General features: G+C 39.7%; 1 protein-coding gene across 7 annotated transcripts in view; it reads right to left on the bottom strand.

Annotated features, from left to right (window-relative positions):
• ARFGEF3 (ARFGEF family member 3) overlaps nucleotides 1-23,968 on the bottom strand; it is a 93,181-nt gene that overhangs the window by 40,106 nt on the left and 29,107 nt on the right. For 4 of the 7 annotated variants that reach the window (XM_083830909.1, XM_083830913.1, XM_083830910.1 and 1 more), the window contains 9 exons: nucleotides 16,329-16,397; nucleotides 13,706-13,837; nucleotides 12,653-12,775; nucleotides 11,027-11,069; nucleotides 9,934-10,012; nucleotides 6,440-6,544; nucleotides 3,792-4,116; nucleotides 2,300-2,412; nucleotides 684-1,594 (listed from right to left, as the gene is read on the bottom strand). In XM_083830909.1, the coding sequence (XP_083687035.1) occupies nucleotides 684-1,594; nucleotides 2,300-2,412; nucleotides 3,792-4,116; nucleotides 6,440-6,544; nucleotides 9,934-10,012; nucleotides 11,027-11,069; nucleotides 12,653-12,775; nucleotides 13,706-13,837; nucleotides 16,329-16,397 (1,900 nt within the window). The remainder of the gene's footprint in view (nucleotides 1-683; nucleotides 1,595-2,299; nucleotides 2,413-3,791; nucleotides 4,117-6,439; nucleotides 6,545-9,933; nucleotides 10,013-11,026; nucleotides 11,070-12,652; nucleotides 12,776-13,705; nucleotides 13,838-16,328; nucleotides 16,398-23,968) is intronic. The other 3 variants (XM_083830912.1, XM_083830915.1, XM_083830911.1) reach the window with 2 other exon arrangements.

Genomic DNA, 23,968 nt, shown 5'->3' with positions numbered 1-23,968 from the left:
AGCCCTTTTTTGTTTGATTGACCAAGTTAAGATCCCAAAGAATCTAACCCTGAAAGAAGAGCAATTATTTCATCTCTTGAAAGGTAAGATCTTTAACTATTTTTCACTGGGACTGGGCTTTGAGCTTCAGATTTTCTGTCATAGATAGCAGCATAAAATAAGAGAGAAAAAGAGGAGTTGTTCCTCTTCTCTTACTCTTTCAATAGCTTACTGTTGTGGGATTCTTATCATCTTCTTTGCACGGCTTGGGCTTACTAACAATAATAAAGTAATATATTAAGCTACTTGAACCCCTTTCAAAATGGGTGATGGTCCTCCCCGTACCCCCAGTTTTCACGCCAAGGGGCAACCCCAGCCTCTCCCTAATGACAGCACATGCAAATTTTGTCAAAAGATCTTCACGATCTGTGAAGAGGTATCTCACTACAGAAAATTTGATTTTTCAACCGAGGACATAATCCAGAGTCTTCTAAGAGTGGATTGACCTCCCTTTGAATCATCATCTGCATATTCAATTTGCTTCGCCCTAAATGAAATATGCTGTTGTAGAGCAATGTGCTTTGTAGAGCACAAACCACGTTATTCTGAATATGTTCTCTGAAGATGAACTCCTACAAGAGAATCTGTGTACAGTGATGTTACAGTGTGCATATTGGTTAGACAGTAAATATTTGCTTGCAAACCTGAGCAGAAAGTTGAAGAGAAGCTCTGCAGTGCTCCGTCTACCTCCTCTATGCTGGGGAGAGCTATAAGCCGAGGAAGAAGAGCTTCAAGTGACTGGATGAACAGCCGTGCACTGTGCTGGTCTGCTTCCTGGTTTTTCAGCAATTTCAGAGAGAGAGCAGCACTGCGTAAGGACTTGTGACCTGGACAGTCCCGTGGTGTCTGCTCCTCATCGGCCAGGGAGCAATTGTCAGAGCCTATGTCTGAAACATCCGACCGGCCAGAGTCCTTCTCTGCTGCCATGGAATACTGATCACATGAATCAAACTCAGTCCTAGAAAGATCTTGGTCATCAACACTGAAGTTACTTTCACTGTATCTGGATCCATAGGACCGGGTCTTGCAGTCCACTGATAAGAAGTTAGTTATATCTGGGTAGACTATGGTGTGGCTTCTCTGAACAACATCTGGCTGGTCAATGGTTTCTGACTCTGGTTCTCTATAATGAATCTCTTTGCTTTCATGTCCAGCTGGAGATGACAGCGAGTTTTTTTGACTTTCTGGATTATCCTCTGGAGTTGTCTGTCCCATATCCCCTTCCAAAGTGGTCTGACCAGTGTCTGTGGTAACACTAATGCTAATATCAGGACTCTTCTCATTTCCTGATTCCCAGGCAGGATTTTCTGAGGACAGGATGCGCCTTTGCCACCGAAAGTCAGCATCATTGATCTCCATGGAGTCCCTGCTCGTCTCAGTCCCATCCTTCAGTTCTTCTTGGCGCCGTAGGAGCAGATGGACCTGCTCCTCACTAAGGCCCCTGCCTTGGCTTAGCTCATCCAATGCTCCGAGCAAGGCAAATACACACGACACTGAAGCATAACATGCTTCAATACCACCCTTGATGCATGCTTCTGTCATCCCATCCATGATACTACAATTAAAACAGAGACCAGATTTTCTAAGAGATGCAGCATATATAGCGAGCTCATTGCAGTCATCCAACATCATCCCTCAAAAAAAAAAAGAATTTAAATTATCCTGTAAGTCTACTTTTGAGGAAGATAACTAGTACTACACAAATAATTACATCTCCCAGGTGGACATGGCCATTCTGTAAAGGGACTGACAACCAAACAAATAGTTACTGTACATTTGTACCAGCATGCACAGCGTATTTTCCCTTACAGACAAGACCTTACACTGGAAAAAAAAACCACCCAATTGAAGCTAAATATAAAGCCACCTGTGTCTTGAAAATGATCTTATTGACAAGATATATTTTTTAAAAGGACTGAGAATGCTTTTTGCCCAATCTGACATTTAAATTTGGATCAACTTTTTTGACCTCAGTACTTCCAAATAAGCATTGAAAGGTTAGTTCCCAAAACCAAGAGTTTCCAGCTGTTAAGCAATTTATTACAGGGTATTCTGGTAAACTCCCCAAGGTGGTTGCCTATGGCTTTACAAACAGGCCCAGACTCACTTCAAACCAGTGAAAGCTTTTACTCATCTCGTATTTTCACAGCTTATTTAACCCTGGCTAATTTTTGGATATGCTTCAGAAGGTACAACTGTTTAACTGTCATGTGTGCACACGTTTAAGAGAGAAGAGGCTAAAAGAGGAAACAAAGCATACAGCTTGAGAAGATCCAGATGGGACTTCCTTTTAGAAATAGACCTCTTCCTGGATTCTGACTCAGAAGAGCAGGGCCCTGCCAAATCACAAAGCCTCCGAGGACTGCCAAGTATCTGAAAGGTAATAAAGCAGAAGTTACTAGAAGGTGATTTAAGCATTTTTTAAATATAATGAGTCATAATTCTGTCAAGTCCTGGAACCTGAAGTAGCAGTACAGTAAATTCTCTCAGCAAAAGAAAACAGCACACTAATGTTCTATGTATTAATGGTATCCTTCCTCTTTTTAAAAGGAGAAATACAGATAGAGATAAACAGCATATGCAACATGAATCACACACAAAATGTTCTCCAGCGCTTTACATTTTTGACTGAATATGTTTCAACTGAACTGCACACAAGACATTCTCTATGCCTAAATACAGAGCAAGTATCTTGCATTATTTTATATTATATACTGAAGAGAGCCTTGCTCTTCAGTCACCCAGTTACAAAATGGTAGTCATGCAAAAATACATGAAGTGATTCCTTCTGACCCAACCCTGCTGGGTGGCAAGTCCTGTTAATGCCAACCAGGACATACAGGGAAGGAGCACATTAACGAGCAGAAAGAGACAACATATCCTGCAGAGAAAAACATTAGCTAATATTTTCCTAAAACTTCCTGAAAATGTAATGCAGATTGTCATGTTGCTATTGTTTAAAATTAGAGGAAAGCAACTGCCAGAATGACTGTGAGTTCAGACAGCAACCCAGTGGGTGGCTGTGTGGTGTTAGGAGAGATCTTCAGATGCATAACAGCTTATCTATGCACAGCTACAGCAAAAATCTAAAAAAGACTGCTGTTCATCAAATTATGTAAGCTGCTTTGCATTCCACAGCACGAGAAAAATGCTGCTCATGTGAAATGGAAAAGCCCAGGATTTCAGCTGCTGCTCAAAGAGGTCTCACACATGCTGTCACAGATATTGGGTGACAGGCCAGGAAGGACTGGTCTTGGCATGGCCACTTGAGACATTCCAGCTATTGTAATACAGCTCAAAGAAACAGCATTTCAAAAACCTGACACATAATCAAAGCATGTGTTCAACTTAATGTCCAGAATACTATACTGTGAGGATGAGTGTCTCCTTCTAGAGGGAACAGAGAGTGGGGAAAGATGCCAAAGAAGTTGAGAAGAGGATCACTACACTGTATCTCATCCAAAAGAGCAGTCATGACTCAGTGATAAAGACCTCCTCCATGCAGTACCACAGCATGAACACTGACAGAGTTGCCATAGCAGCTTGCATTATGGAGACAAATATAGCTATTATGACTTGTAAAACTAAAAATATTTGTCAGAGTGGCTTTGACGTAAGAGCTGTGCTCGGAAAGGGCAATTTCAACATCCCTAGTGTAAAGTATGGAATGGACAGGTATGCACATCTCAGCAACGTTTACCATTTAAAAATTTTGCTCTATTTGCCTGGATTTGCACCTGTGATTATCCTACCTCTTTCATGATTTTGATGGCTTCTACTCGGTGCTGAGGCGGCGGGTAAAGCAGTATGCGGTGATACAGAGACTGCAGCACGGGCTTCATGGATTCCACCGACCCCACCAGCCGAACCAGTTCGGCTGCAATGTAGTAGATGGTCCGTGCAACAGGCCCGCTAAGGGCAGGGGCTGTGGATGAACAGCCCGAACCCCGGCCGTGATCAGAGACCCCTGAAGAAGGCGAATCTGCCTCAAGACAGATGCTGCTGTGGGCAGAGGTGATGGTTTTGTCGTGGATCGGGTTTCCCAGGATTACTACTAAGGCTGGACACAGCTGCTTCCTGAGAAAAAGAGAAAAAGCAGCAGATGGTAACTGTAAAAAAACCTCACAGGAACAGACTGAAAATAACCCACAGTTAAATGAGATACACACTCTTGTTTTAATGATCAGTCAACAGCAGTGGTTAGACTGAATAACAAACTGTGCCAGGCTCTTTTAATCTCCCAAGCATCAGCATACTAGTATGTATGGAAATACTTCTGGGTGCTTTATAAACACGATACCGATTTTGCAAGGTCATAACTGCACCATGCTGTCCTTCACAGGATAGCATACCTGCCTCTTTAATTGGCTGCAACCTACTTCAAGGTAGGAACGCTTGATTGCTGCTGCCAAGTGTATTTTCTTCTGTCCAATTGGGAACTTAAAAAAAAAAAAATCTGACCAAATGAAACACAACCTCTGTTAACTAGAAGGCTTTACATTCCATAACTGACCTGAACATGGCAAGTATTTTAGTAAGCACCCTTAGTTGTGAGCCTCTGTTTTGATGGCCTTTGGGAACATAATGAAAGCCCTCTACAGAAACTCAAAGCGTGCACTGTAACTCCTCACATGCCACTAACCACATCACCCTTCCTTAAATTGTCTTTCTGCAGGAGCACTCAAGTGATTCCACACCAGCAGATCATTTCTCCTCACCAACACGGTGGAACCAGAGCCAAAATCAACTCAGTACTTTGCTCAACTAGCTGTTATTTCAGCTTTGCCCTCATGCACTCGCCATTTTACTTTAATGCCCTAATTTAAAAATCCAAGTGCTGTATGAGAATGCAATCCCAAACCCAATTTTCCCCCACATGCCTCAGAGGTTGTTCAGCTGGCACCTACAGCAGGCACTCGATGACAAGTAATGCTTCACCATAAAGAGAGACACATCTTCATAGGTACGTACATCTAATTTCCCAAGATTTTCATGCTGCCCAGAACTTTCATTGCTTCTCTTAAAGTGCTTGCTAAAACAGCTTAGCCTCCTGAAGTCACAGTAAGAAAACCAGTATTCAATCAGGCATCTGATATCCCATGTCTTATGGAATATCTGCTTAATCCATTTCTTTAAAATGTACCCAATTAGGTACATTTCAAAATATATTAATACACTCCTTAAGAAAGGTGCCTGTCTCAGAGCAGGCATAAGAACAGATTGCTTAAAAAGTCCTGACCCTCATGGCTTGTCCTCATGATAAGCATATACGAATACAAATACCTCTAGATTTGTAGTGTAAACCGTAGTGTAAAATAACAAATTTAAAACAAAACAGCAATTGTTTTGGTGATGGCCCCACAAACAGTCACATAAGCATAAACAAATGTTGGGTGAAATTCATGAGCAGAATCTTCTGAAATGGGCTTGCCATGGAAGAGAGAATGCTGCTATTACATTGGAGCTCCCAGAGGCTTCAGGACAGGGTCCCCATGCAACGTTGCCAAGTGTTATCAGCCTGGAAGACCTCCCAGACCTGCAGCCACTAAGAATCAGGTTATCTGTTTTTTTTCTGGGACAGCTGTAAGTGCTCCTATACATTACATCTTTAAAATTGGGCCAGAGCCCAATTCAGTTTCAAAATAACAGGGTAGAAGTACAAGAAACACATTTGCCATTAGCAGTCCCATACACCTTTTTCTAACAGTCACCTGCAAGATCAGAGGATGGACATGGACTTGATATGGGCTTTACATTCTGGCTTTATTGTTATGACTTAATAATCTACAAGCTATAAAAAAGCACTGTTGCAAACAAAAAGACAAGGATAATTTCAGGCACTCTGAGGTGATGGCACCAAACAATCTACAGGTAGAAGTAAACATTAAAGACATCAAGTCTTTCTGGTGAAGCATACTAAAGAGGATTTCTTGATAAAGTGGAAGTACCATAAAGACCATTTTACCTGAGCCCTTATACAATACAGGTCACTAGTATTTTTGTTCTCCAGCACACCATCTGACAGTGATTCTGCTTACCTTCCTTTATTATCACACAGGACCAGGATCTCTATAGCACCTCATCCTACTAAGCAGAATAATTGTGCATTTAATGCCACATGACTCCCAAACTATTGCAGAAAGTGTATGAGATTTTCTGTTCTGTGTGAATATGTTAGATTTCATGACAGTGACGGTTCACTACTGGATTTAATGTGCTAGCTGACCTTGAGGTCCTACGAAATCTTGTATGAGGCACAGAATGAACTGATAGTAGGTCAACAGAGAGCTCTGCTCACATTTGGTGATTTATTACAGGTTTGTTTGCATGGATGGTGTTGGGGAAAGGTCCTTTTATACTTATAAACTGAGTATTTGTATTACTCTTCAGATCTACTCACCATATGAGATCAGTGAATCCTTTGTGCTGGTGCATGCTTGGAGAAGAGCTATTTAACATGGAGAGGATGCACTCCAAATACAGAAGCTGAAGTTGTCGGTTGTCACTGGCAAAGAGAAAATATGACATTCATGTCACATTGAAACAAAGATTATTTAATTTAAAGTAACTACATTAGTTCACTTGAAAATTATACCACAATTTATAGCAGTGATTTATTTTGCTTTTTCCTATGGACTTAGAATGGTGTGATCACCTTTGTCACCCTGTTTATTTTGTACTGATCATGTGCAGCAATCTATTACTTTTTGTACATAATGTAAAGAAAATAATTTAAATCATCAAATTTCAGAGTGAATAACAAGAAATCTACGTGACAGAAGATGAGAAAAATCACAATAATTTTTCAAATTCAATCTGAAAACTTGAGGTAGAAGGAACCCTTAAACAGAGGAAAAGGAGACAACCAGAAGATGTTGGAATATTAGACAGCCTCTTCAGGTAATTTGAAAGGCGTTTAGGCAGCTCTCTTCTGGTTATTTTTTCTGTTTTCTTGATGACAACCAATAATGGTCACAAGTCAATGTCCATAGACAGAAAGTTATATGATCACATGGCCACCTTTCAGGGCCTTGTCAGTTACTCTGTATAAATTAAACACAAAGTGAGCCTCAATAGGAAGAGTGTGAAAGATTCTGTGGTCACTTGGAATCAACGTGCTTGCAATGTGCAATGTACTTGTACCTATTCTCAGAATTAGCTGCAGGATTCAGGAGACAAACAAAGCTGAGGTCTGCCATATGAAGGTAGCTTCCCATGCCAATTGCACTCACATTCTGATTTCCATTTCTAAAAAGAAATGCTTCTCTCCATGCTTTTTTGGTCCAAGATGAGAGCTGGAGAAATGTATTTTATGATGCACGACAGTAGGTAAAGAAAGCTGTAAAGAATGGATTTATCTTAAATGAAATTAAGGAATGAGAAATGTCTGCTTTCTGTCACTGTCTGCCTCAACGCCTTCTGTTCACCTCGAAGATTTTTCATCCAAGTAGAACAGCGTACATTTCACATTCCATATCAAAAATAATGAATCCTGAAGTTGAAGCTAGATTTCTAACTCTGAGCTACGGAGGGCTTAAAACTGCTGGCTGGTATCTTTTCTTGAGGTGATAGCCTTTTCTTCACAACAGTCCATACCTATCAGCACAAATGCATGTCTTTCAGTTACAATTGCCTTCTTTCCTGACAGCTTTTTTTACAATATGTCTTAATGCATATTATCAACATCTTTCAATTGATACTTGCATGAGCATGCACAGGGCATCCTACATTCCTGATTGCTTTGATCCCTCTTACTACCAAAATGTTGTGGTAAGAAATTAATATTGCACTCCTGCACAACTCAGTGTAGCTAATAGGTTTACATCATTGCTGCCACAAATTCCAGAGTCACCGCAATCACCAGTGGTCCTGCGACAAATTTCAGCTCCCTGAACAATTTCTCATCACTCATACTGTGCCTCCCACAAAATAAATTTTTAATAAGCTTGAAATTTAGAAGAGAGAATTAAAATAATCTTCAGACTAAGAAACTAAAACAGGCTGGATGGTGTACCAAAACCTCACTTCACTGACCTGGAGGTTAGAAAGGAGTATTAGCTGCTGCCAGCAAGGTCTTTTGAAGGAGGTACCAAAATTGGCCTTGAAAGAAATAAAGACTTTTCATTCATGAAGTTAGTTCTTTAACAAGCCTCATTAAATTTATTCCCCTCAGATTTGGTCAGAATCCTTCACTGTACTCTACTCATAGAGATGCTAACAGTCTAGGTACAAGCATGAAGTAAATCATGGATGAGTGAGTTTTTGTAAGTCCTATACATTTCTTATTGTGCTTTACCAACAACATGTCTAAATCAGTTCTAATTTAGTACAGTTTTACGAGGAGGGGGGATTGCAGGTAACTTTTTAAAAGACTTCTGGTGATTTTGACATATCCTGTCAGTCAGTTTAGTTTTGTTATTGCACATACAGTAATTCAAAGTTATTATCATTTGGTGGACAATACTGACCAGATTATAGATGTTTACAGCTTAATTTATGGGCAAAATTACAGTTTGATACAAAGGATGAATCTTTCAGCTGTTTTTGCCATTATTTTTAGCTACACACTTCTGAAGGTTTCATTTTATTGCCCTGTAACCATGCACACAACTTAAAAGAAAGTTCCTTTGGAAGATTCAGAAACATGCTTTCGCTTTCCCAAATGCTGATACCAATTAAATAGTGCTAAATGCTGATACCAATTAAACAGTGCTAAGTGAGGCACTTGTCCCTTTCAAATCATGCTGTAATTACATCTGCTTATGGGAGAAAAGTCTAGAGAAGAATAGCACACAAACATGTTTGTACAGACTTCAGCTCAAGTAGTTCCTAAGCCAAAATTCTCCTGAAAAAGGTAAAAAATAAAATAAGAAATAAAAGGATGCATCAGCATATGCTTATTCTTTATTTTTCTCCTTTCCCTGAGTTCCTCACAGGCTGCTTTCAGAGACATACAGAGCCTGGTGGTCCAACCAAGGAGACAGTGTGGTGCTAAATGTAAAATAGTTTCTGATCACTTTTTTCACTAGCATTCAGATAATATTCTTTGCAACTGGCAGCAGCAGCAAGTTAGTTTTATTTTACTGACATAGAAACAATGCTGTCAAGTATGAACTTGTTTTTCCCCTTAAATTTGCAAAAAAAAAAAAGAAATCTAGTTTGCTATATTTACATTCTTTAAATAGTTTTCGTATGGTTGCATTGCTTTTGGTTGTTTTTCTCTCTCCTGTATCACTTAATGCTTTCTTTTTCTGGCTCATTTCTTAACAGACATTTAGTCAAGCAATGCTAGAATGCCACAGGAAGTAATTCTTAATGCATCAGTAAGTATTTACCAACAAGAGACTCTAGTATTTTAATGCAATGTAACATCCTATTCCTGCACATAATAATCACATTTTAAAAGTTAGGCTCATGCATTTTTAGGTAGAGTGTATGAGATTTCTAAATGTAAGGAATGCTTTTGGTAATGCAAATTATTTCAATCTGATAAATGCTGCCTTTCCAAGAAGGACATATTAATTCATTCTGCATATTAATAACTGCTATTATGTTTTTCCACGTCTCTTTTAATTGTTCTCTCTACAATGATTGTTTTCATGACACCCAGCTAGCCAGAAAAGAAGACTTCTCCTTTGACAAGCATTTCACTACTGTATAGAAGTTACTTAGAGAGTAGATTTACTTGGAGGCTCTTTAAAGCACAAAGAAAGCAAATTAGTATCTCATCTCAAGTGAGGATTAAATTAATGCATGATGAACAATACTTCTTCTAACAAACACTTCATTTAATCACAGTTTTGCTCCGTAATCCCAGAACTACAACAGGATAATCACATGTATCAGTGAAACTCTCCAAGTAACAAATTCAAATTATAAACTGAAAGAACTCACTTTATGACAGACTGGAGCTTCTCACAGAGCACAGTGAGGACAGATACAACATCATCACAAAGAGACTCAGCTGAAGTACCTCCAAAAAGGACAAAGATCAGAGGCATTACATATGTGTAGCTGGACTGCAACCTCAATTCACTGCATGGACTTTCAAAGTTGGTTGGAGCTTCTAAATAATGAGCAGGGCTGTCAAAATTTAGACGAGATACAGCAGGAAAAGTCCTAGACTGGAAAATGATCTCTGTACAATGAGAAACCAGTAGTCTTAAATCCAGAGAGAGCATTGATTGCTTACATGCATTTACAGAAGGTTAGCTGAAATCCAATTAAGATAATAAAATAAGCAATAATAAATAATAAAAAAAATAAAAATAATATATAAATAATAATAAAGGACTTGCTCCAGTACTTCTGTGTGGCAGCTAAAAATATCTGCATCTCTCCACACAGTTTGTCTCTGCTACACAGAGGATAGTTGTGCACTTCCAAGATTTTAGCCTCCATCCACACAAGTTCTCCCACAGAAATCCCTCAGAGAAGATGAAAAGCAGGGAATATTTTAAACAATCAAGGAAAATGGTGGATGTTAAGCCAGAATGGGAGTAAAAGAAAAAATTCTGTTATAAAATAATTGTTTGGCAAGTGCGAACACACCTTTGCTAGTGATGCGCTTTCAGAAGCTGCCATTACAAAAACCCTATCTCTGGCCTGAAATACAGTAACACAGTCATTTCCAGATTCTACACCCTACTCTAAGAATCTGCTTCAATTTAGGAATCCACTTAATAAATCTTTCTCCAGAGCACTGAAACACCTTAATTATGGAAGTTAGTGCCTTGATGCAATCATTTATTACTATATTGAGTACAATGATGTTAACACGGTTGAAGTGAAGACACAACTGAAGTATCAGGAGGTAACACGGCTGTCTCAGTTCTTATCCCAGGTAACACAGACAACGTGAAGCTATGGATAAGGTAAGAAATCCTTAAGAAGAAATTCTGTGATATCAACAGCAGTGTTCTGATGAAAGTAAAGAGAGGATTAAAAAAGCTGAATTGGAAGGAATCACTAAAAAAGTGGTAGATACCTTGACTCTTGAATTTCTGCAGGGCATCATTGTTTTCAATTGTCTGTTGAGGAAAGACGAATGTCATATAATCAGTGCACGTAATAGAAAAAGCACTGTAAAAACAGTGCTTTCTTAACAAACCCATGCCCTCTACCTGTTTTTTTTAAGTGAAGCTTTTGCATAGTGTTTTCAAAAGTACCTAAAGATCTGTTTAAACATTTAGATTTAAGAAACTCACATCTCATTTAGCTAAACTAGGATCTCTAAGTCCTTAAGGGATTTATTAGGAGTACACAGCAATAAGTAGACATTTAGGTACCATTGAAAACAACTGAGAGGAAAGTATGGTCTAGATTTCACACAGTGCTTAGAAATCAAAGTAATTTAAGTATTGGAGCGTTTATCACACCTTCATCACTGACATTACAGTGCCAACACGATTAATGGCAATCCGGAAATAGAAACAACCTCTTACATCATTTGGTTCAGCTGTGGTACAGGACTCCTCTTATCAATGCACAAAAGGTTCAAGCCAAATTCGTCTCTCAAACATCAACAACACACTGCAAGGGACTAAATGCAGCTATCACATACTTTCATTTACTCTGAAGTTAAGAACAAAACTAACAAAATTCAATTTTCAAACCCAAACTGAAATTTCAAAACTACCGTTTTCTTTTTTTTCTAAAAGTTTCATCTAGTAAAATGAACCTACTTAGCATAGAGAAAGGATAAATTTAAGTAAATCTATGAATTCCATTCTGCAGGTGCTCATTAGGATAAAAATAGTCTAGTCTAGCAATGTAAAATAGAAGTGGTCACCTTTAGCCAAAACAGGTGTAAGGAAAATAATCTGTACAAATACAGTCCTTAAAGTTTCCTAATAAGCATAAACAATAAAACCCTGTGTGGTGCCAAGAGTTGGACTCAATGATCCTTATGGGTCCCTTCCAACTCGGGATATTCTATGATTCTGTGAAACAGTAATTGGCCTTTACAAACAGAACCTTTTTGATTATACACAAAGACGCATGAACAAATGTAAGAAGCCGATGCCATTTCATGTGCTCAGAACATTTACAGTTTTGCTGATGATGTGCAGGATTTCATTCAAACAGCTCTCATGGATTTTAATAATCCAATAAATAGAACTTCTTGGTAACAACCATGCAGACAGACAAAGTATTCCTTTGAATTATCTTCAATAAAAAAGAATAACAATAAAAAACTCCATTATCCTTTCAACAGTTGAGAATTGGTTTGAACTATGTAAATATTTGTCATACAAAATATTCTGGCAAAAAGGATTTCAACAAACCTCAGGAAAACAAGCAAACAAAATTAAAAAATGGGACGGAAAAAGGTCAAGGTAGTCTGACATCAGAACAAAGCCTCTTTTGTTTAATGGAAGGAGAACAAAGATCAGCCAAGCAGGGCTGACAATGCGAGAGTTGCGTTTCTGATAGACTGCTCTGATGCAGGTGCCGAGTCAGAGCCCAGAAAAGCTTTCAAATGGGCTTAGTTGTGGAAGTTTCAAATAAAATCCATAAGGCACAATAAGCCAGTACAATACACTGCACTCCGAGAAACAAAAATGTACGCAGTCATGGAGATGGAACCATTTGTTCATGCCAGAAGGCTCACCATATTTTCTTGCTTTTGTCGCAATTGTAAAGTCAAGTCACTCAACATTTGGCTGAGGGTTGCCCGCACAGCGGTGTTTATGCTCCGCTGGTGACAGCTAGATACATATGTCTCAATGCAAACCTGATGAGGAAACAAGACAGCAATACATAGATATGAACTGTAACTTACCAGTAACACACTTTTTAAGAAGATACCAAGGTCTCTTGCATGCAGATAGTCAGCCTTCCCTATTATTCCTTATTATTCCATATTATTCCATATTACTCTTTATTAGCACACAAAAACTTTTCAGCCATATGGATAACTGAGTAAAAAGCATTGAGAAGCAGCATGCAGTTCATCAGTTAGGGAGTCTCACAGCTGCAGGAATGGTAGGGCAGAATTGGCAAAATCTCCTTCTGTCAAACCCAAGTGAGTTTGGCACTTGCACTGTACTGTAAATAATTCTTTAAATAATTATTTAAATGCTAGTTTGATTGTTCGTTTCTAGATACTTATTTGTAACTACCACTCTGCAAGCCTGTATCTATAACATAAATACCCTCCAATTCTTAAAAGTTGTGGCTATTGTCATATACCTACTTGCCACATTTTTCTATAATTAATTAGTAAACACTGCAGCATATATGTACGCACATATATGTGTGCAGTATTATTTACTAAAGCGTGTGTATTTGCATCTGAAAGCCTTTGAAGGGCTTTCCTACTACCTGGACCAAATGTTTTCAGTTATCTCCTGAACTCCAGTGGTCAAAAAGTCCTAAAGCCCGTTAAACCCATAGAATCCTTTGCAGAGGCCAAACCACGCAGTGCTGCTGAGCTGCTGGCAACAGTGGCACGACTATTCTCTGGAGCTCTAACTCTTTTTCAAGAGTTCTTGAGTTAATTGATGAAATACCATTCTCAACGATAGGCTGACTTTCTGGAAAGAGCGTGGTTGATATCTTCTTCTTCCCTCCCCTTCCCATGCCTGCTGATGAGCAACAGTACTGTTCAGCTGAGCTCTGATCTTACAGAAGGCCTCTGTTCTAAAACGGCTGGGCAAGGTACCTTTTGAAAAGCCATTGATGAAGAAGCACCAGTAAAAATTCGAGAGCTCAGGGCCCCAAGGAGGTATGCAATGGACATTTTGATCATTTCATGCATTCGGGGACTTCCAGCTCTATGGCATGCAAAGCACAACTACGAGCAAAACACAGAGGGGTTAGCCAATGAAACAACAGAGTCAAACAAAGCAAACTTACAAATGGTAGATGGGAGCAACAAATACACACATAAAACCAAACAACAGTCAGAACACGACTAAACTTTCTTGCAGGGGTCCAGGCAAGCATGAGAAGTTGCACACAGAAAGATCTAGTCCGTTTTCAGTACTATTAATACTTCAGCCACATAACACAGTACTCTTCTTGTTGCTTCATTAATTTGAGACTGATAGTATTCAGTAAGATTTGAGGTGCCGATATTTTATATATATGAATTGAGACTTGCTTTTCACAGGGAGTCCCCAGAGAGAGTTCAGTTCCATGTGCAGGCAGCACCTTTCCAATTCTGCAGTGGCTCCCACTTTGCTACAGAGGGCAGGCGAGGAGAAGTAAGGGACTTGGAAAGAAATGCCAAACAGCAGGGGCACTGGAGCATTGAGCTCCTTTCTGCCACCTTTCCATTAGAGCGAGCCAGAACAATAAATACTGAGGTTAAGCAAATGCTGAACTCTGAAATCATTTTCTGTTTCCTACTGCTTACACCTTGCAGAATTCAGATAGAAAGCAGTATTGAGTCCAACAGTTAAAGCCTTTATCTTACCTAAAACCTGACTGGGAGGAACCCAAGGAAGCATATATGTGCTTGGTGGGATTTGCTAATTAGAAAGAGCTAGGCATTCACTGAGACAGTATTTTCTCAAGGAGTGTGGGGAAAACAGCTGTACCTCCAAACACACTGAATGAAAACGTATGTGACTGCACTACAGTTTATTATAATTCCCTGAAGGAAATAAAAGTTCTGTTTGTTTCAGTGGCTGATCTCATCAGCCCCCATCAGGGATCCTGCTCATTTTAAAAGAAAAAAGAAACTACCATTGTGCTAACTTATACCACTATACTAGCAAGGGTTTTTAAGAGCCTGACTAGCCTTCTGGGAAGTGAAGTGCAACTACCAACAACAGCAGGGTTTAATTCCAATCTATGGAAAAATATTTTCAGGATACTTTAAATGAATAGCAAGCCTATTGTTATTCAAATTTACAGAGAGAACAGAAAATATGTTTTTTGATATAGCTTATAGCACATGGAGCATGACTAATGGATCATTTTTCCGTAAACTCAGTCACTACTCTTAAAGGCTGAAATCTGAAGGGTTTAGAGCCATTAAATGTTTTTCCCAGCATGTATTTTGTCTAACCTAGAGCTCTTTACCTACGACAGAGATGTGTTAAGCTGAATTCATCAGTTTTTGCTCTGCATGTTAGAAAGTTTGCTGAGAAAAACTGCAGGAGGGGAAACTATCTGTATTTTTTTGGTGTGGTGCATTAATGAAAAGAGGGTTTAGTAAAACTTAAGAAGTTGTAGCTGGTTCTACATACCAGTTCAGCTCAGTTCATCCAGTTGCACATTAGAATTTTATTTTCCTTTTTAAAGTAAAAAATCTCCCCCCCCCCCCCCCCCCCCAAAAAAAGAGGAGGAACACATCTCTAAGTGTTTACATACATTAATTCCACCTGGAGTTTCCAAAGAAGTATTTTAAAGAATAAGGGGTCCCTAGCCATAGTCAAGGATGAAATATGGCAATGCTAGGGACTGATGAGCTTTTTTTTAAAAAAGAACAGTTAACACATATGTTGGGAGTAAGGAAATGGTACATGAAGACCACAAGGACACGTATATAACCCTTACATTGCTCCACGGGCATTAGCTCTGCCCTACACCACATTAACAATATAATTTTAGAACACATTCTGCATATATGTGTGCTGTGCAGGAGGATTAAGTGTTCCTGTGCATTTTCTCTAACCTGAATAAACAGTCCAGTGGCTTGCTACACACTGTACTAAAAATATATTATGCAGAAATGCTCACTTAATAGATCTGCACGTTTATTTTTCTACAACCAAAGCTACCTTATAACTTAATTCAGACTAAAAACTAATGGGAAAAAAAAAAAAAGGAGAAGAATGACTAGTACCACCAGGACACCACCATATATCTAGAGTGGTAATGAATTCTTTACCTGGAAGCATTAGGAAAAAGACAAACACAAGGCTAACAAGGCATATTGAAGCATTTGTGCTGACAAAGCACTTTATAGCCTATGCACCTCTCTTGATGAAGATTCAGTAGTTTTAGAGTTGCACCAGCACAGTGCTGTTATAGAGAACTCAAGAAAATTTTTTCTATTGCAAAATGCAAATCAAAATAAACATAAGGAATACTGAACATGCAGTGCTGTAGTATACAACTGTCGGTCAGTTTCCAAAAGTGTGCCTTCTCATGCAAGCCCATCAGCTATGTCCATTTTGCAGCTATTTCTTCATACCAGACATAAGGTAATATCAGTCCTTAAGATGGCAATTATGATTTGGACTACTTCAGTTTCAGGATACACATGGAAGACACACAATAGCTAGTGGGGAAACACTAAGTGACACCAACACTGGTATGACAGAGGCACTTACCTCAGCAATCTTCAACACTGAGCTCCCATTCAGCTCAAATGTGGAGGTATATGTTATACAGAGCAGGACCTTGAATCAAAAGAGAGAGAGGAGGGAAACAAAAATTTAAATTTCATTTGCAATTGCCTCCTTTCCTCACCTATGTGCTTTTAGCCACAATTCCTTCCATTCTCACAGCAGATATCAGAAACTTTTAGCATCACATGTTACTGGGATAAATGAGTTGGCACAACCAAGGTGCTTAGTTTTTTCTTTCTGAAAAGCTGCAACTGTTGGCCCCAGAGGTGTAACCCAATGGATTATTTTTCACTGTTTCCTACATCTGACCAATGAAGGTAAGACAGTTCTGTGATCATCTCTGGCCTTGAACGCCAGAGTTGATTGCCAGAATCTGTTTATATTTTATCCACAAGCTTTGCATGATTTATAACCAGCCCTTCCATTTATTTCTATTAGTATGACAAATGAGAGAGGAAAAATGCATAAAATACAAATTATCACCCAGGTGACACAGATACACATGTATTCTGTGAAAATGGCCATTAATTACTGCTTGACATGGAAAGGATTTCCAAGCCTAGGATATTTCCAGTAAATGGTTCGTAGTCACTTGATAATGAGCAGCTAAAACACAATTCATAAGCCCCGATTTATGAGGGAAAGCTTGTCCTGTCTTGAACTCAGCAGGAGTAAGAACTAAAAGCCCTGCACCTTCCCTTGAAGAGGAGTGGAAATGTGGTGTGATCTACCAGGGAGCAGTATGGTGGGTGAGTGGGGCAATGTGGTGACAGGTACTGTGGTGTGATGCCTTCAGAGTCTGGTGATGTCCTGACAGTCTGATCTACCGTCCTCTCTCCTTCAACATCTAAAATTCTCTCAGTGTCGGAATTTATGCTTTGCTTGAAAAAGCTGAACCAGACAGAATTTCTTAGGATAAGTGTACCAGGAAAATATCAATCACACTAACAGTAATATATTGGTCCCTAGAACTTCCTTAGTCCCTAAGTACTACTGTTCTCTGCTTCAAAGGAAACTCAGGGCATCAGATAAGTTAGCATTGCTGACTCTTAATCATTTCTCTCATTTATTACACGCTTCTCAGTGGAACTAGGTTTTTATTTTATGGTTCGATTCCTTGACAGCTATACGTGACATCCTGGGGTAATCTCCTTAGCATAGCATGCAAAACAAATAACTTTGCCACAGCACATCTGATCAAATCTTACAAATTACACAAACAAAAAAAGGAACCAAAGGGACAAATTTGGGAAGATTATTGCCCTTGAGCATCATTTTTCTGACCTTTCATCGTATTGCACAGTTTCCACATTATGATGGAACAGTAGAAAACTGTAAAGTAACAACTTGAAATAGCAGACTAGATTCACCTCTCATTTCCAAGCTATAACATCTCTCTAGGAAGTAAGGATCTCTACAGTCGTCTCACAGCCTTCATAAAGAACAACAGAAAAAGCAGACAAATCCTTACTGTAGCACTGCTTAAGCAAGCCGCAGCCCTTGAACCCCCATCATTCCCACTTCATCTGTTTGGGAGAATTCTCCTCTGTGCAGTTATTTTGTACCACAGGGGAGAAAATCCACTACTAGTAAACATGTATTTAATAACTTCAGGGGAATTTGAACTCTGTACACGAGAAGTTTTGCTCTTACAGGTAGGGACAAAAGAACCTGTCCATGGATGAGTACGTCATTTTTCTGCAGAAGGACATAAATAACCTCCTTTGGATTTTGACAGTCACTATGAAAAGTTTCTATGCACTGAAATGCACTGCATCTCTAATTTTTTTTATTTTTATTTTTTCAGCAGAGCTGTATTTCACTTCAGGTTGTCACACTGTCATGATTTTTTTGTTGTTTGCTTCGTTTTAATCAAGAAAATACCTATCAGGAGTTTGATCCTATTCTTATGGAAGATGGAACTAGTATAAGGAGGGTTCCAAGAAAACCATATGTAATGGCAATTCTATATTGTCTATATATGCCATCTTGCCCTGATTCTCACCCAGTCCTTCACAGACAGAAGCTATTAATTTGGACAAACACTAGAGGTAATGAGAACGCAAAAAGACATGTTATTCTTCTGAAGTACAATAGTCCTGGGGATATAATCTCATTTTTAGATATTTAGCGTTTAGCTTTAGAGCAAAACAAAGTTTCTGAGCCAAGTTTTTTCACAGTTCTTGAACCACAGAAACTTACGAAGTTAGCAGTCAGACTTTTTGCATACTCTGGGCTTACTCCACTTGTTACCATCTTCCCTTACAAATCATTTCTAAGATCTGGAGGATGGTCTTTCACCATGCGTAAGACTGCTCTCGGCTATGATTTTCATCAGGACTGCCGCAGGGCTCATTTATAGTCTTGGCAACGTTCCAGACACTTAACTCATGCGTCTTCCCATTTCTGTGGAACAGAACAGGAAGACAAGCAGTCTTCTCTTCAAGATCACTGGATGAAAGATGGGATTAAACAAACAAACAACCCCAAGTCATTCAGTTCCACTAAGGACACTAATTCTCCAGACAGTAAATCCCTGCGGTGGGTTAATGTTGGCTAGCCGCCAGGTGCCCCCCACATGGCTCTCCCCCTCCAGATGGAGGGAAAACATGATGAAAAACTCATGGGTCAGGATAAGGACAGGGAGATTGCTCACTGGTTATTGGCACTGACAGAACAGAGTCAACTTGGTAAAGATTAATTTCATTTATTGCCAATTAATAACAAAGTAGGATAGTGAGAAATAGAAACAAAACTCTAAACACCTTCCCTTCCACCCTCATCTTCTTCCCAGGCTCAACTTCACTCTCAACTCTTCTATTTCCCCCCCTCATCAAGGGCGGCAGGGGAAGGGGGAATGGGGGCTGCGGTCAGACCCTGATGCTTTATCTCCACCGCTCCACTCTGCCCCTGCTCCACGTGGGGTATCTCCTACAGGATGCCGTCCTTCCTGAACGGATCCTGCAGTCCTTCCACAGGCTGCAGCTCCGGCCCGGGGCCTGCTCCTGCGGGGCCTCTCCATGGGCCGCAGCCTCCTCCAGGCCACATCCACCTGCTCCACCGGGGGCTCCTCCACGGGCTGCAGCGTGGAGATCTGCTCCGTGTGGGACCCATGGGCTGCAGGGGGACAGCCTGCTCCACCAGGGGCCTCTCCACAGGCCGCAGGGGAACTGCTGCTGCTGCCTGCCTGGAGCGCCTCCTGCCCTCCTGCTCCACTGACCTGGGGGGCTGCAGGGCTGCTTCTCTCACATTTTCTCACTCCTCTCTCTCACAGCTGGAACTGGCCCTATCCAACATGGGGGCAGCTTCTGGTCTCTTCACGCAGAGGCCACCCTGCATCACCCCACTACCAAAACCACATAAACCCAATGCAATCCCATAGGCTGCTTAACTACTCAGAATACTACCTCAAGCAGTCTGCATTTAAAAAAAAAAAATAGAAAAAACAGAGAAACTTTCTTGTGCAATGGCATTTTGTTTTCACAGTCACTAGTAGTAGAAAGGAACTGATTTGTAGTTTTTTTCCCTTAGCACCTTCAGTACAAAACAAAATTGAAAATCAGTGCTGTGTGTTGCATTTTAGAGTCCATACTTTTTTTTTTTTTTTGGAAGGAACTCGGATAACTGTAGAGATAATTTCAAAGTCACACAACCTCCAGGATGTTTTAATTGGCTTGTATTATCTTGCAAGTGCCCAGATGAGATCAGATTTCTATAAAAGGCTTATCCATAATGAAAGCATTCATTTTAATTACTGTTGAAGCTTTGCCTGTCATGGAACAAGAAATACAGTTCCAACTCCCTGCCTCCCTGCAGTTTTCACAATAGGTAAGAAAGGAAATAAAAAAGTGTTTCTTGTTTCTGATCATATACTAAAGTCATTGGACATAAAAACAACTGTACAGTATTTGAACTGCAGTGGAATTAAACTTACATCACAATGTCTATCCCATACTTTAAGAGGACTTTTTTTTAAAGAGGGAACATTTTTAGGTTATAAGAGGGCTAAGTGGTGCCAGCCATGTTCCCTAGGTGCTTAGTACCTATTTGTAGTAAAAGGCAATTCTCATATTGAAGAGCTTACTGTGGAGTCACATGAAATCAACAAGGTCTGAAAGAAAGCAAGCAGTGTCCCCCAACATGGAGAACAAGAGAAAAGGTATAAAACTTGAAAGCAACTATAATCTACCATCACCTAAGGATGCTTCAGTGATTCACTGCATTTAAGTGCCCAAGTCCAGCATCAATACACCACTGTCATCCTTCTTCTGTTCCAGCATTCAAAGTTCAATTAGCAAAATCCTCTAAACATCTGTTTTCCTCCTAGCTGGGAGGAATGCAGCCACTTTAGTCCTGAGAATGCTGCATTTTGCAGCCACCTCTAATCCCTTTATAGAATTCATAAAAGAACCATTTCCTGACTTGTTTTACTTGCAGTCTAGTAAGCTTGCATGCAATGTACACTTGAGTGATTCTCAAATCCTTCTCCCAGCTGCCCTCGAAAGAGGGAAAACACAGAAGACAAGGCAGGAGTAGTCTTCTTCTCATTTAATAATTCAACACTTAAGGCAGTCATTCCGTATTTCTGCAGAATAGTTTAAGCAAGAGGTGTCCTCGTATTTGGCAGAATAATTAGTAATCTGGTCATGTCCATTTCTTTTGCCCTTATTTTCCTAAAAGGCCAAAGAACGTAAAAGCATTAACGAACTTATGTACATTGTGTCATCATGTATCCCCACACACAACACAGCAATATTTTAATTATGCAGAGAAAGGAGACAGCATCTCCCATGAATCAGTCAACCCATAAAAGGTCTTGCTATCACCAGCAAATGGTGCTCAGCATTATGAATGCACCAGGGCTTCAAACAAAAGGATTGTATCTGGTACAGAAGAACCTCACAAATTATCAATGATGACATTCTGAATGCTCCCAGAAGACCATGCCCATTAGTTCACTAGACTAAAACAGAACTACTGCTGAGCACTATTTATGGTGGTATGAAACCAAGTGAAACTTCTGCTTATGTAGTACAGTTGTAAGAGGGAAAGAAGTGATTTAAAGCAATTGCTTAATAGATAGTTAACAGGTTTTCTTAACAGCTCTGTGACTTTTATCTTTAGATTTATAACACTTAAGAGCAAAGAAGATTAAAAAAAAGGCTGACTAGCACTGCTACAAATTGCAGATTACAACTTATTTAGGTATATCGCATTACGTTATAAACTAGAAGATAGTTAAACTGAGCAAAACAAAACTGAAAAAGAAGAAATACAACTGAAAAATTAAAAATGACAAAGCTTTAAAAGTTTAAAAATCATGGAAATTCTAATGCTTATTCGCTCATTAAGAATGAGATTTTAAAGGGAGATTCAAGTAGATCAATCATGAAATAAGTGCTTTTTGGTCTGCTCATGGTGTTAGGAACCTCCTTTAGATAGGAATGGGTAGTATTACGTAAGAGAGAAAAAAACAGAAAAGGGGAGAGGGGAAAGTGTGGAAGGGAGAGAAAGACTATCACCATGAAAAAAGCAATTAAGTAGGAAAGTAGCAAAACCCAAAAGAAATAAAATTATAGAAAGGAAATATTAAGGGGGGCATCTTAAACCAAAAAAAAAAAAAAAAACCACAAAACCACACACTAACCCTCAAAGCACTGATCTACTCAATGACTATATAAAAATAAACATTTTTAAGGCGATCATTTTACATACAGATAAGTGTAAGATTACTGTATGTAAAATTACTGTATGTAAGGTGCACGTTTTTAAAAATTGTTTCTGTGCTATGCTGGTAAATTATGTTGGTATAAAAAAGACAACTGTATAATTGAACAGAAATTGTAAGAGAGGGAAAAGGCTGAGAAAGGAAGGAAATAAGTGACCACCAACTAACACATATTGCATACATTCATGGCAGTAATTTTGCTATTTTTTTCTTCACACATGGTGAACCTTTTCTTTCTGTATCAAGTTAGTTCATTCAACCACTTGGCAAATTACACTGATTGCCCTAAATGTTTCCGGGAAAAAAAAAAAGAAAACAAAAAGAAATATATTAAAGCCCCTGCCTCTCAGCTGCAATCCCTTCCCTTTGAACTTAGATCCCAAGTAAAAATGAAGTTACATGCATCCACTACCAAAATGACTAGAAATGAAGTCAACATACTGGTCTAAGTAAACCCCAAGCTGTGAAGGAAACAAGAATTAGTGTATTCCTTGACTAGAAGATTTTACCACTGAGTAAATCTTTTTGGACAGGGAAGTGGGATGAGAACTTCTTTACTCTCAGCTACATGTACATCAAGGGAACCTTCCGTATGGCAACATACTTTAGGGCAGCCCATATAAGCTTACTGTTTTCAAGTCGCTAGATTTTTTGACAAGATGGCCTGCAGACAACCTAAGAAGTGGTGTTCCACAGGTTGTCCAGCCTGCCAGAGCACTTCACCCTGTCCAAGACCATCTCCTGACCTGCATCCAGGAAAGATAATAAAAACCCAGGTAAGCTGTTTTTGTGGTTGCAACACCAGCCACTACCACCCGAAGTCCCTGTACGAGCGAAGAGCCATAGGGAAGATGACCCAGAGCTGGCTGGCAGTGTCACAACAGCTTACAGGGACACGAGCTCCTTCTGCAGCTGCCCCCAGCACCAGGCATGCTGTGGTGGCAGCAGCCCTCATCCAGGAGCCTCTATTCCGTGGTAGGCTCATGAGCAGAGGGAGCCTGAGCTGGGTGCACGTGGTCTGTGGCGCATTTACAGTATGTGGACAACTGCAAGTCAAAGCTACAGCAAGAGACCCTTCCATGGCCCTGTTACGTGGCCAGCTTGTACTGTAACCTTCAGTAAGCAGTAAAGCCTGGCTGCGGGGCAAAGATTAAATGTCAGTATATGAAAGTTAAAGGGTTTCTATATTGGGCTTTGTCATCAGACAATGCCTGTGTGGTTTACCTCTGTAACAGGTAAGTTCTTGCTATACAGACGTAAACAAAGACTAAAAGTCTGTAAGAACTTGTACTTCCCCTCCACACTGGACAGGTGTTAAATAACACTTTGCAGAACTAGAGACCTGCCTATTTTCCACGTGGCACAGGAAAATCTGCAGGTATGACTCAGTGATTCATTGCTTGCATATGCTTCACTGCACGGAACAGCTCTGTGATAAAACTGCTGAAGTTCCTTTATTTCTCTTTTTCTGAGACAGTTTTTCTTCAAAATCAGCACTTCTGCAACAAAGAATGCCAGTCAGAAGCACTCCAGAATAACAAAAAAACTCGTATGAACAGCAAAATCTATGCAGTATTAACTCTGCTTCTGAGCATGTATACTGTAATATAGCATTTGATCCGTGTATAACAGGATTTTTTTTAATTTTTTTATTTTAATTTTTTTGTCCCTCACAGACCAGTCATTTGTTAGGTAACTTGGGAAAAAGATCAGCTGAGCTGATCTGCAGTAAAGAACCCTCCTGTCTTACCCATGCTAGAGACTGAAGGAGGAATCACCATAGAAGGCCAAAGACAGAAATCCTGCCCTGTTACACTTTCCTTCTTTTGTACCTGTTATGGAGAAAACTCAGGTATTTAATTCAAGACTTTGGATTCTGCTATGATGACCAGGA

Source organism: Anser anser, assembly GCF_964211835.1.
Source record: "Anser anser genome assembly, chromosome: 3".
NCBI lineage: Eukaryota > Metazoa > Chordata > Aves > Anseriformes > Anatidae > Anser > Anser anser.
The sequence above is the reverse complement of the archived record's forward strand: the minus strand, read 5'-3'. Positions and strand labels throughout refer to the sequence as shown.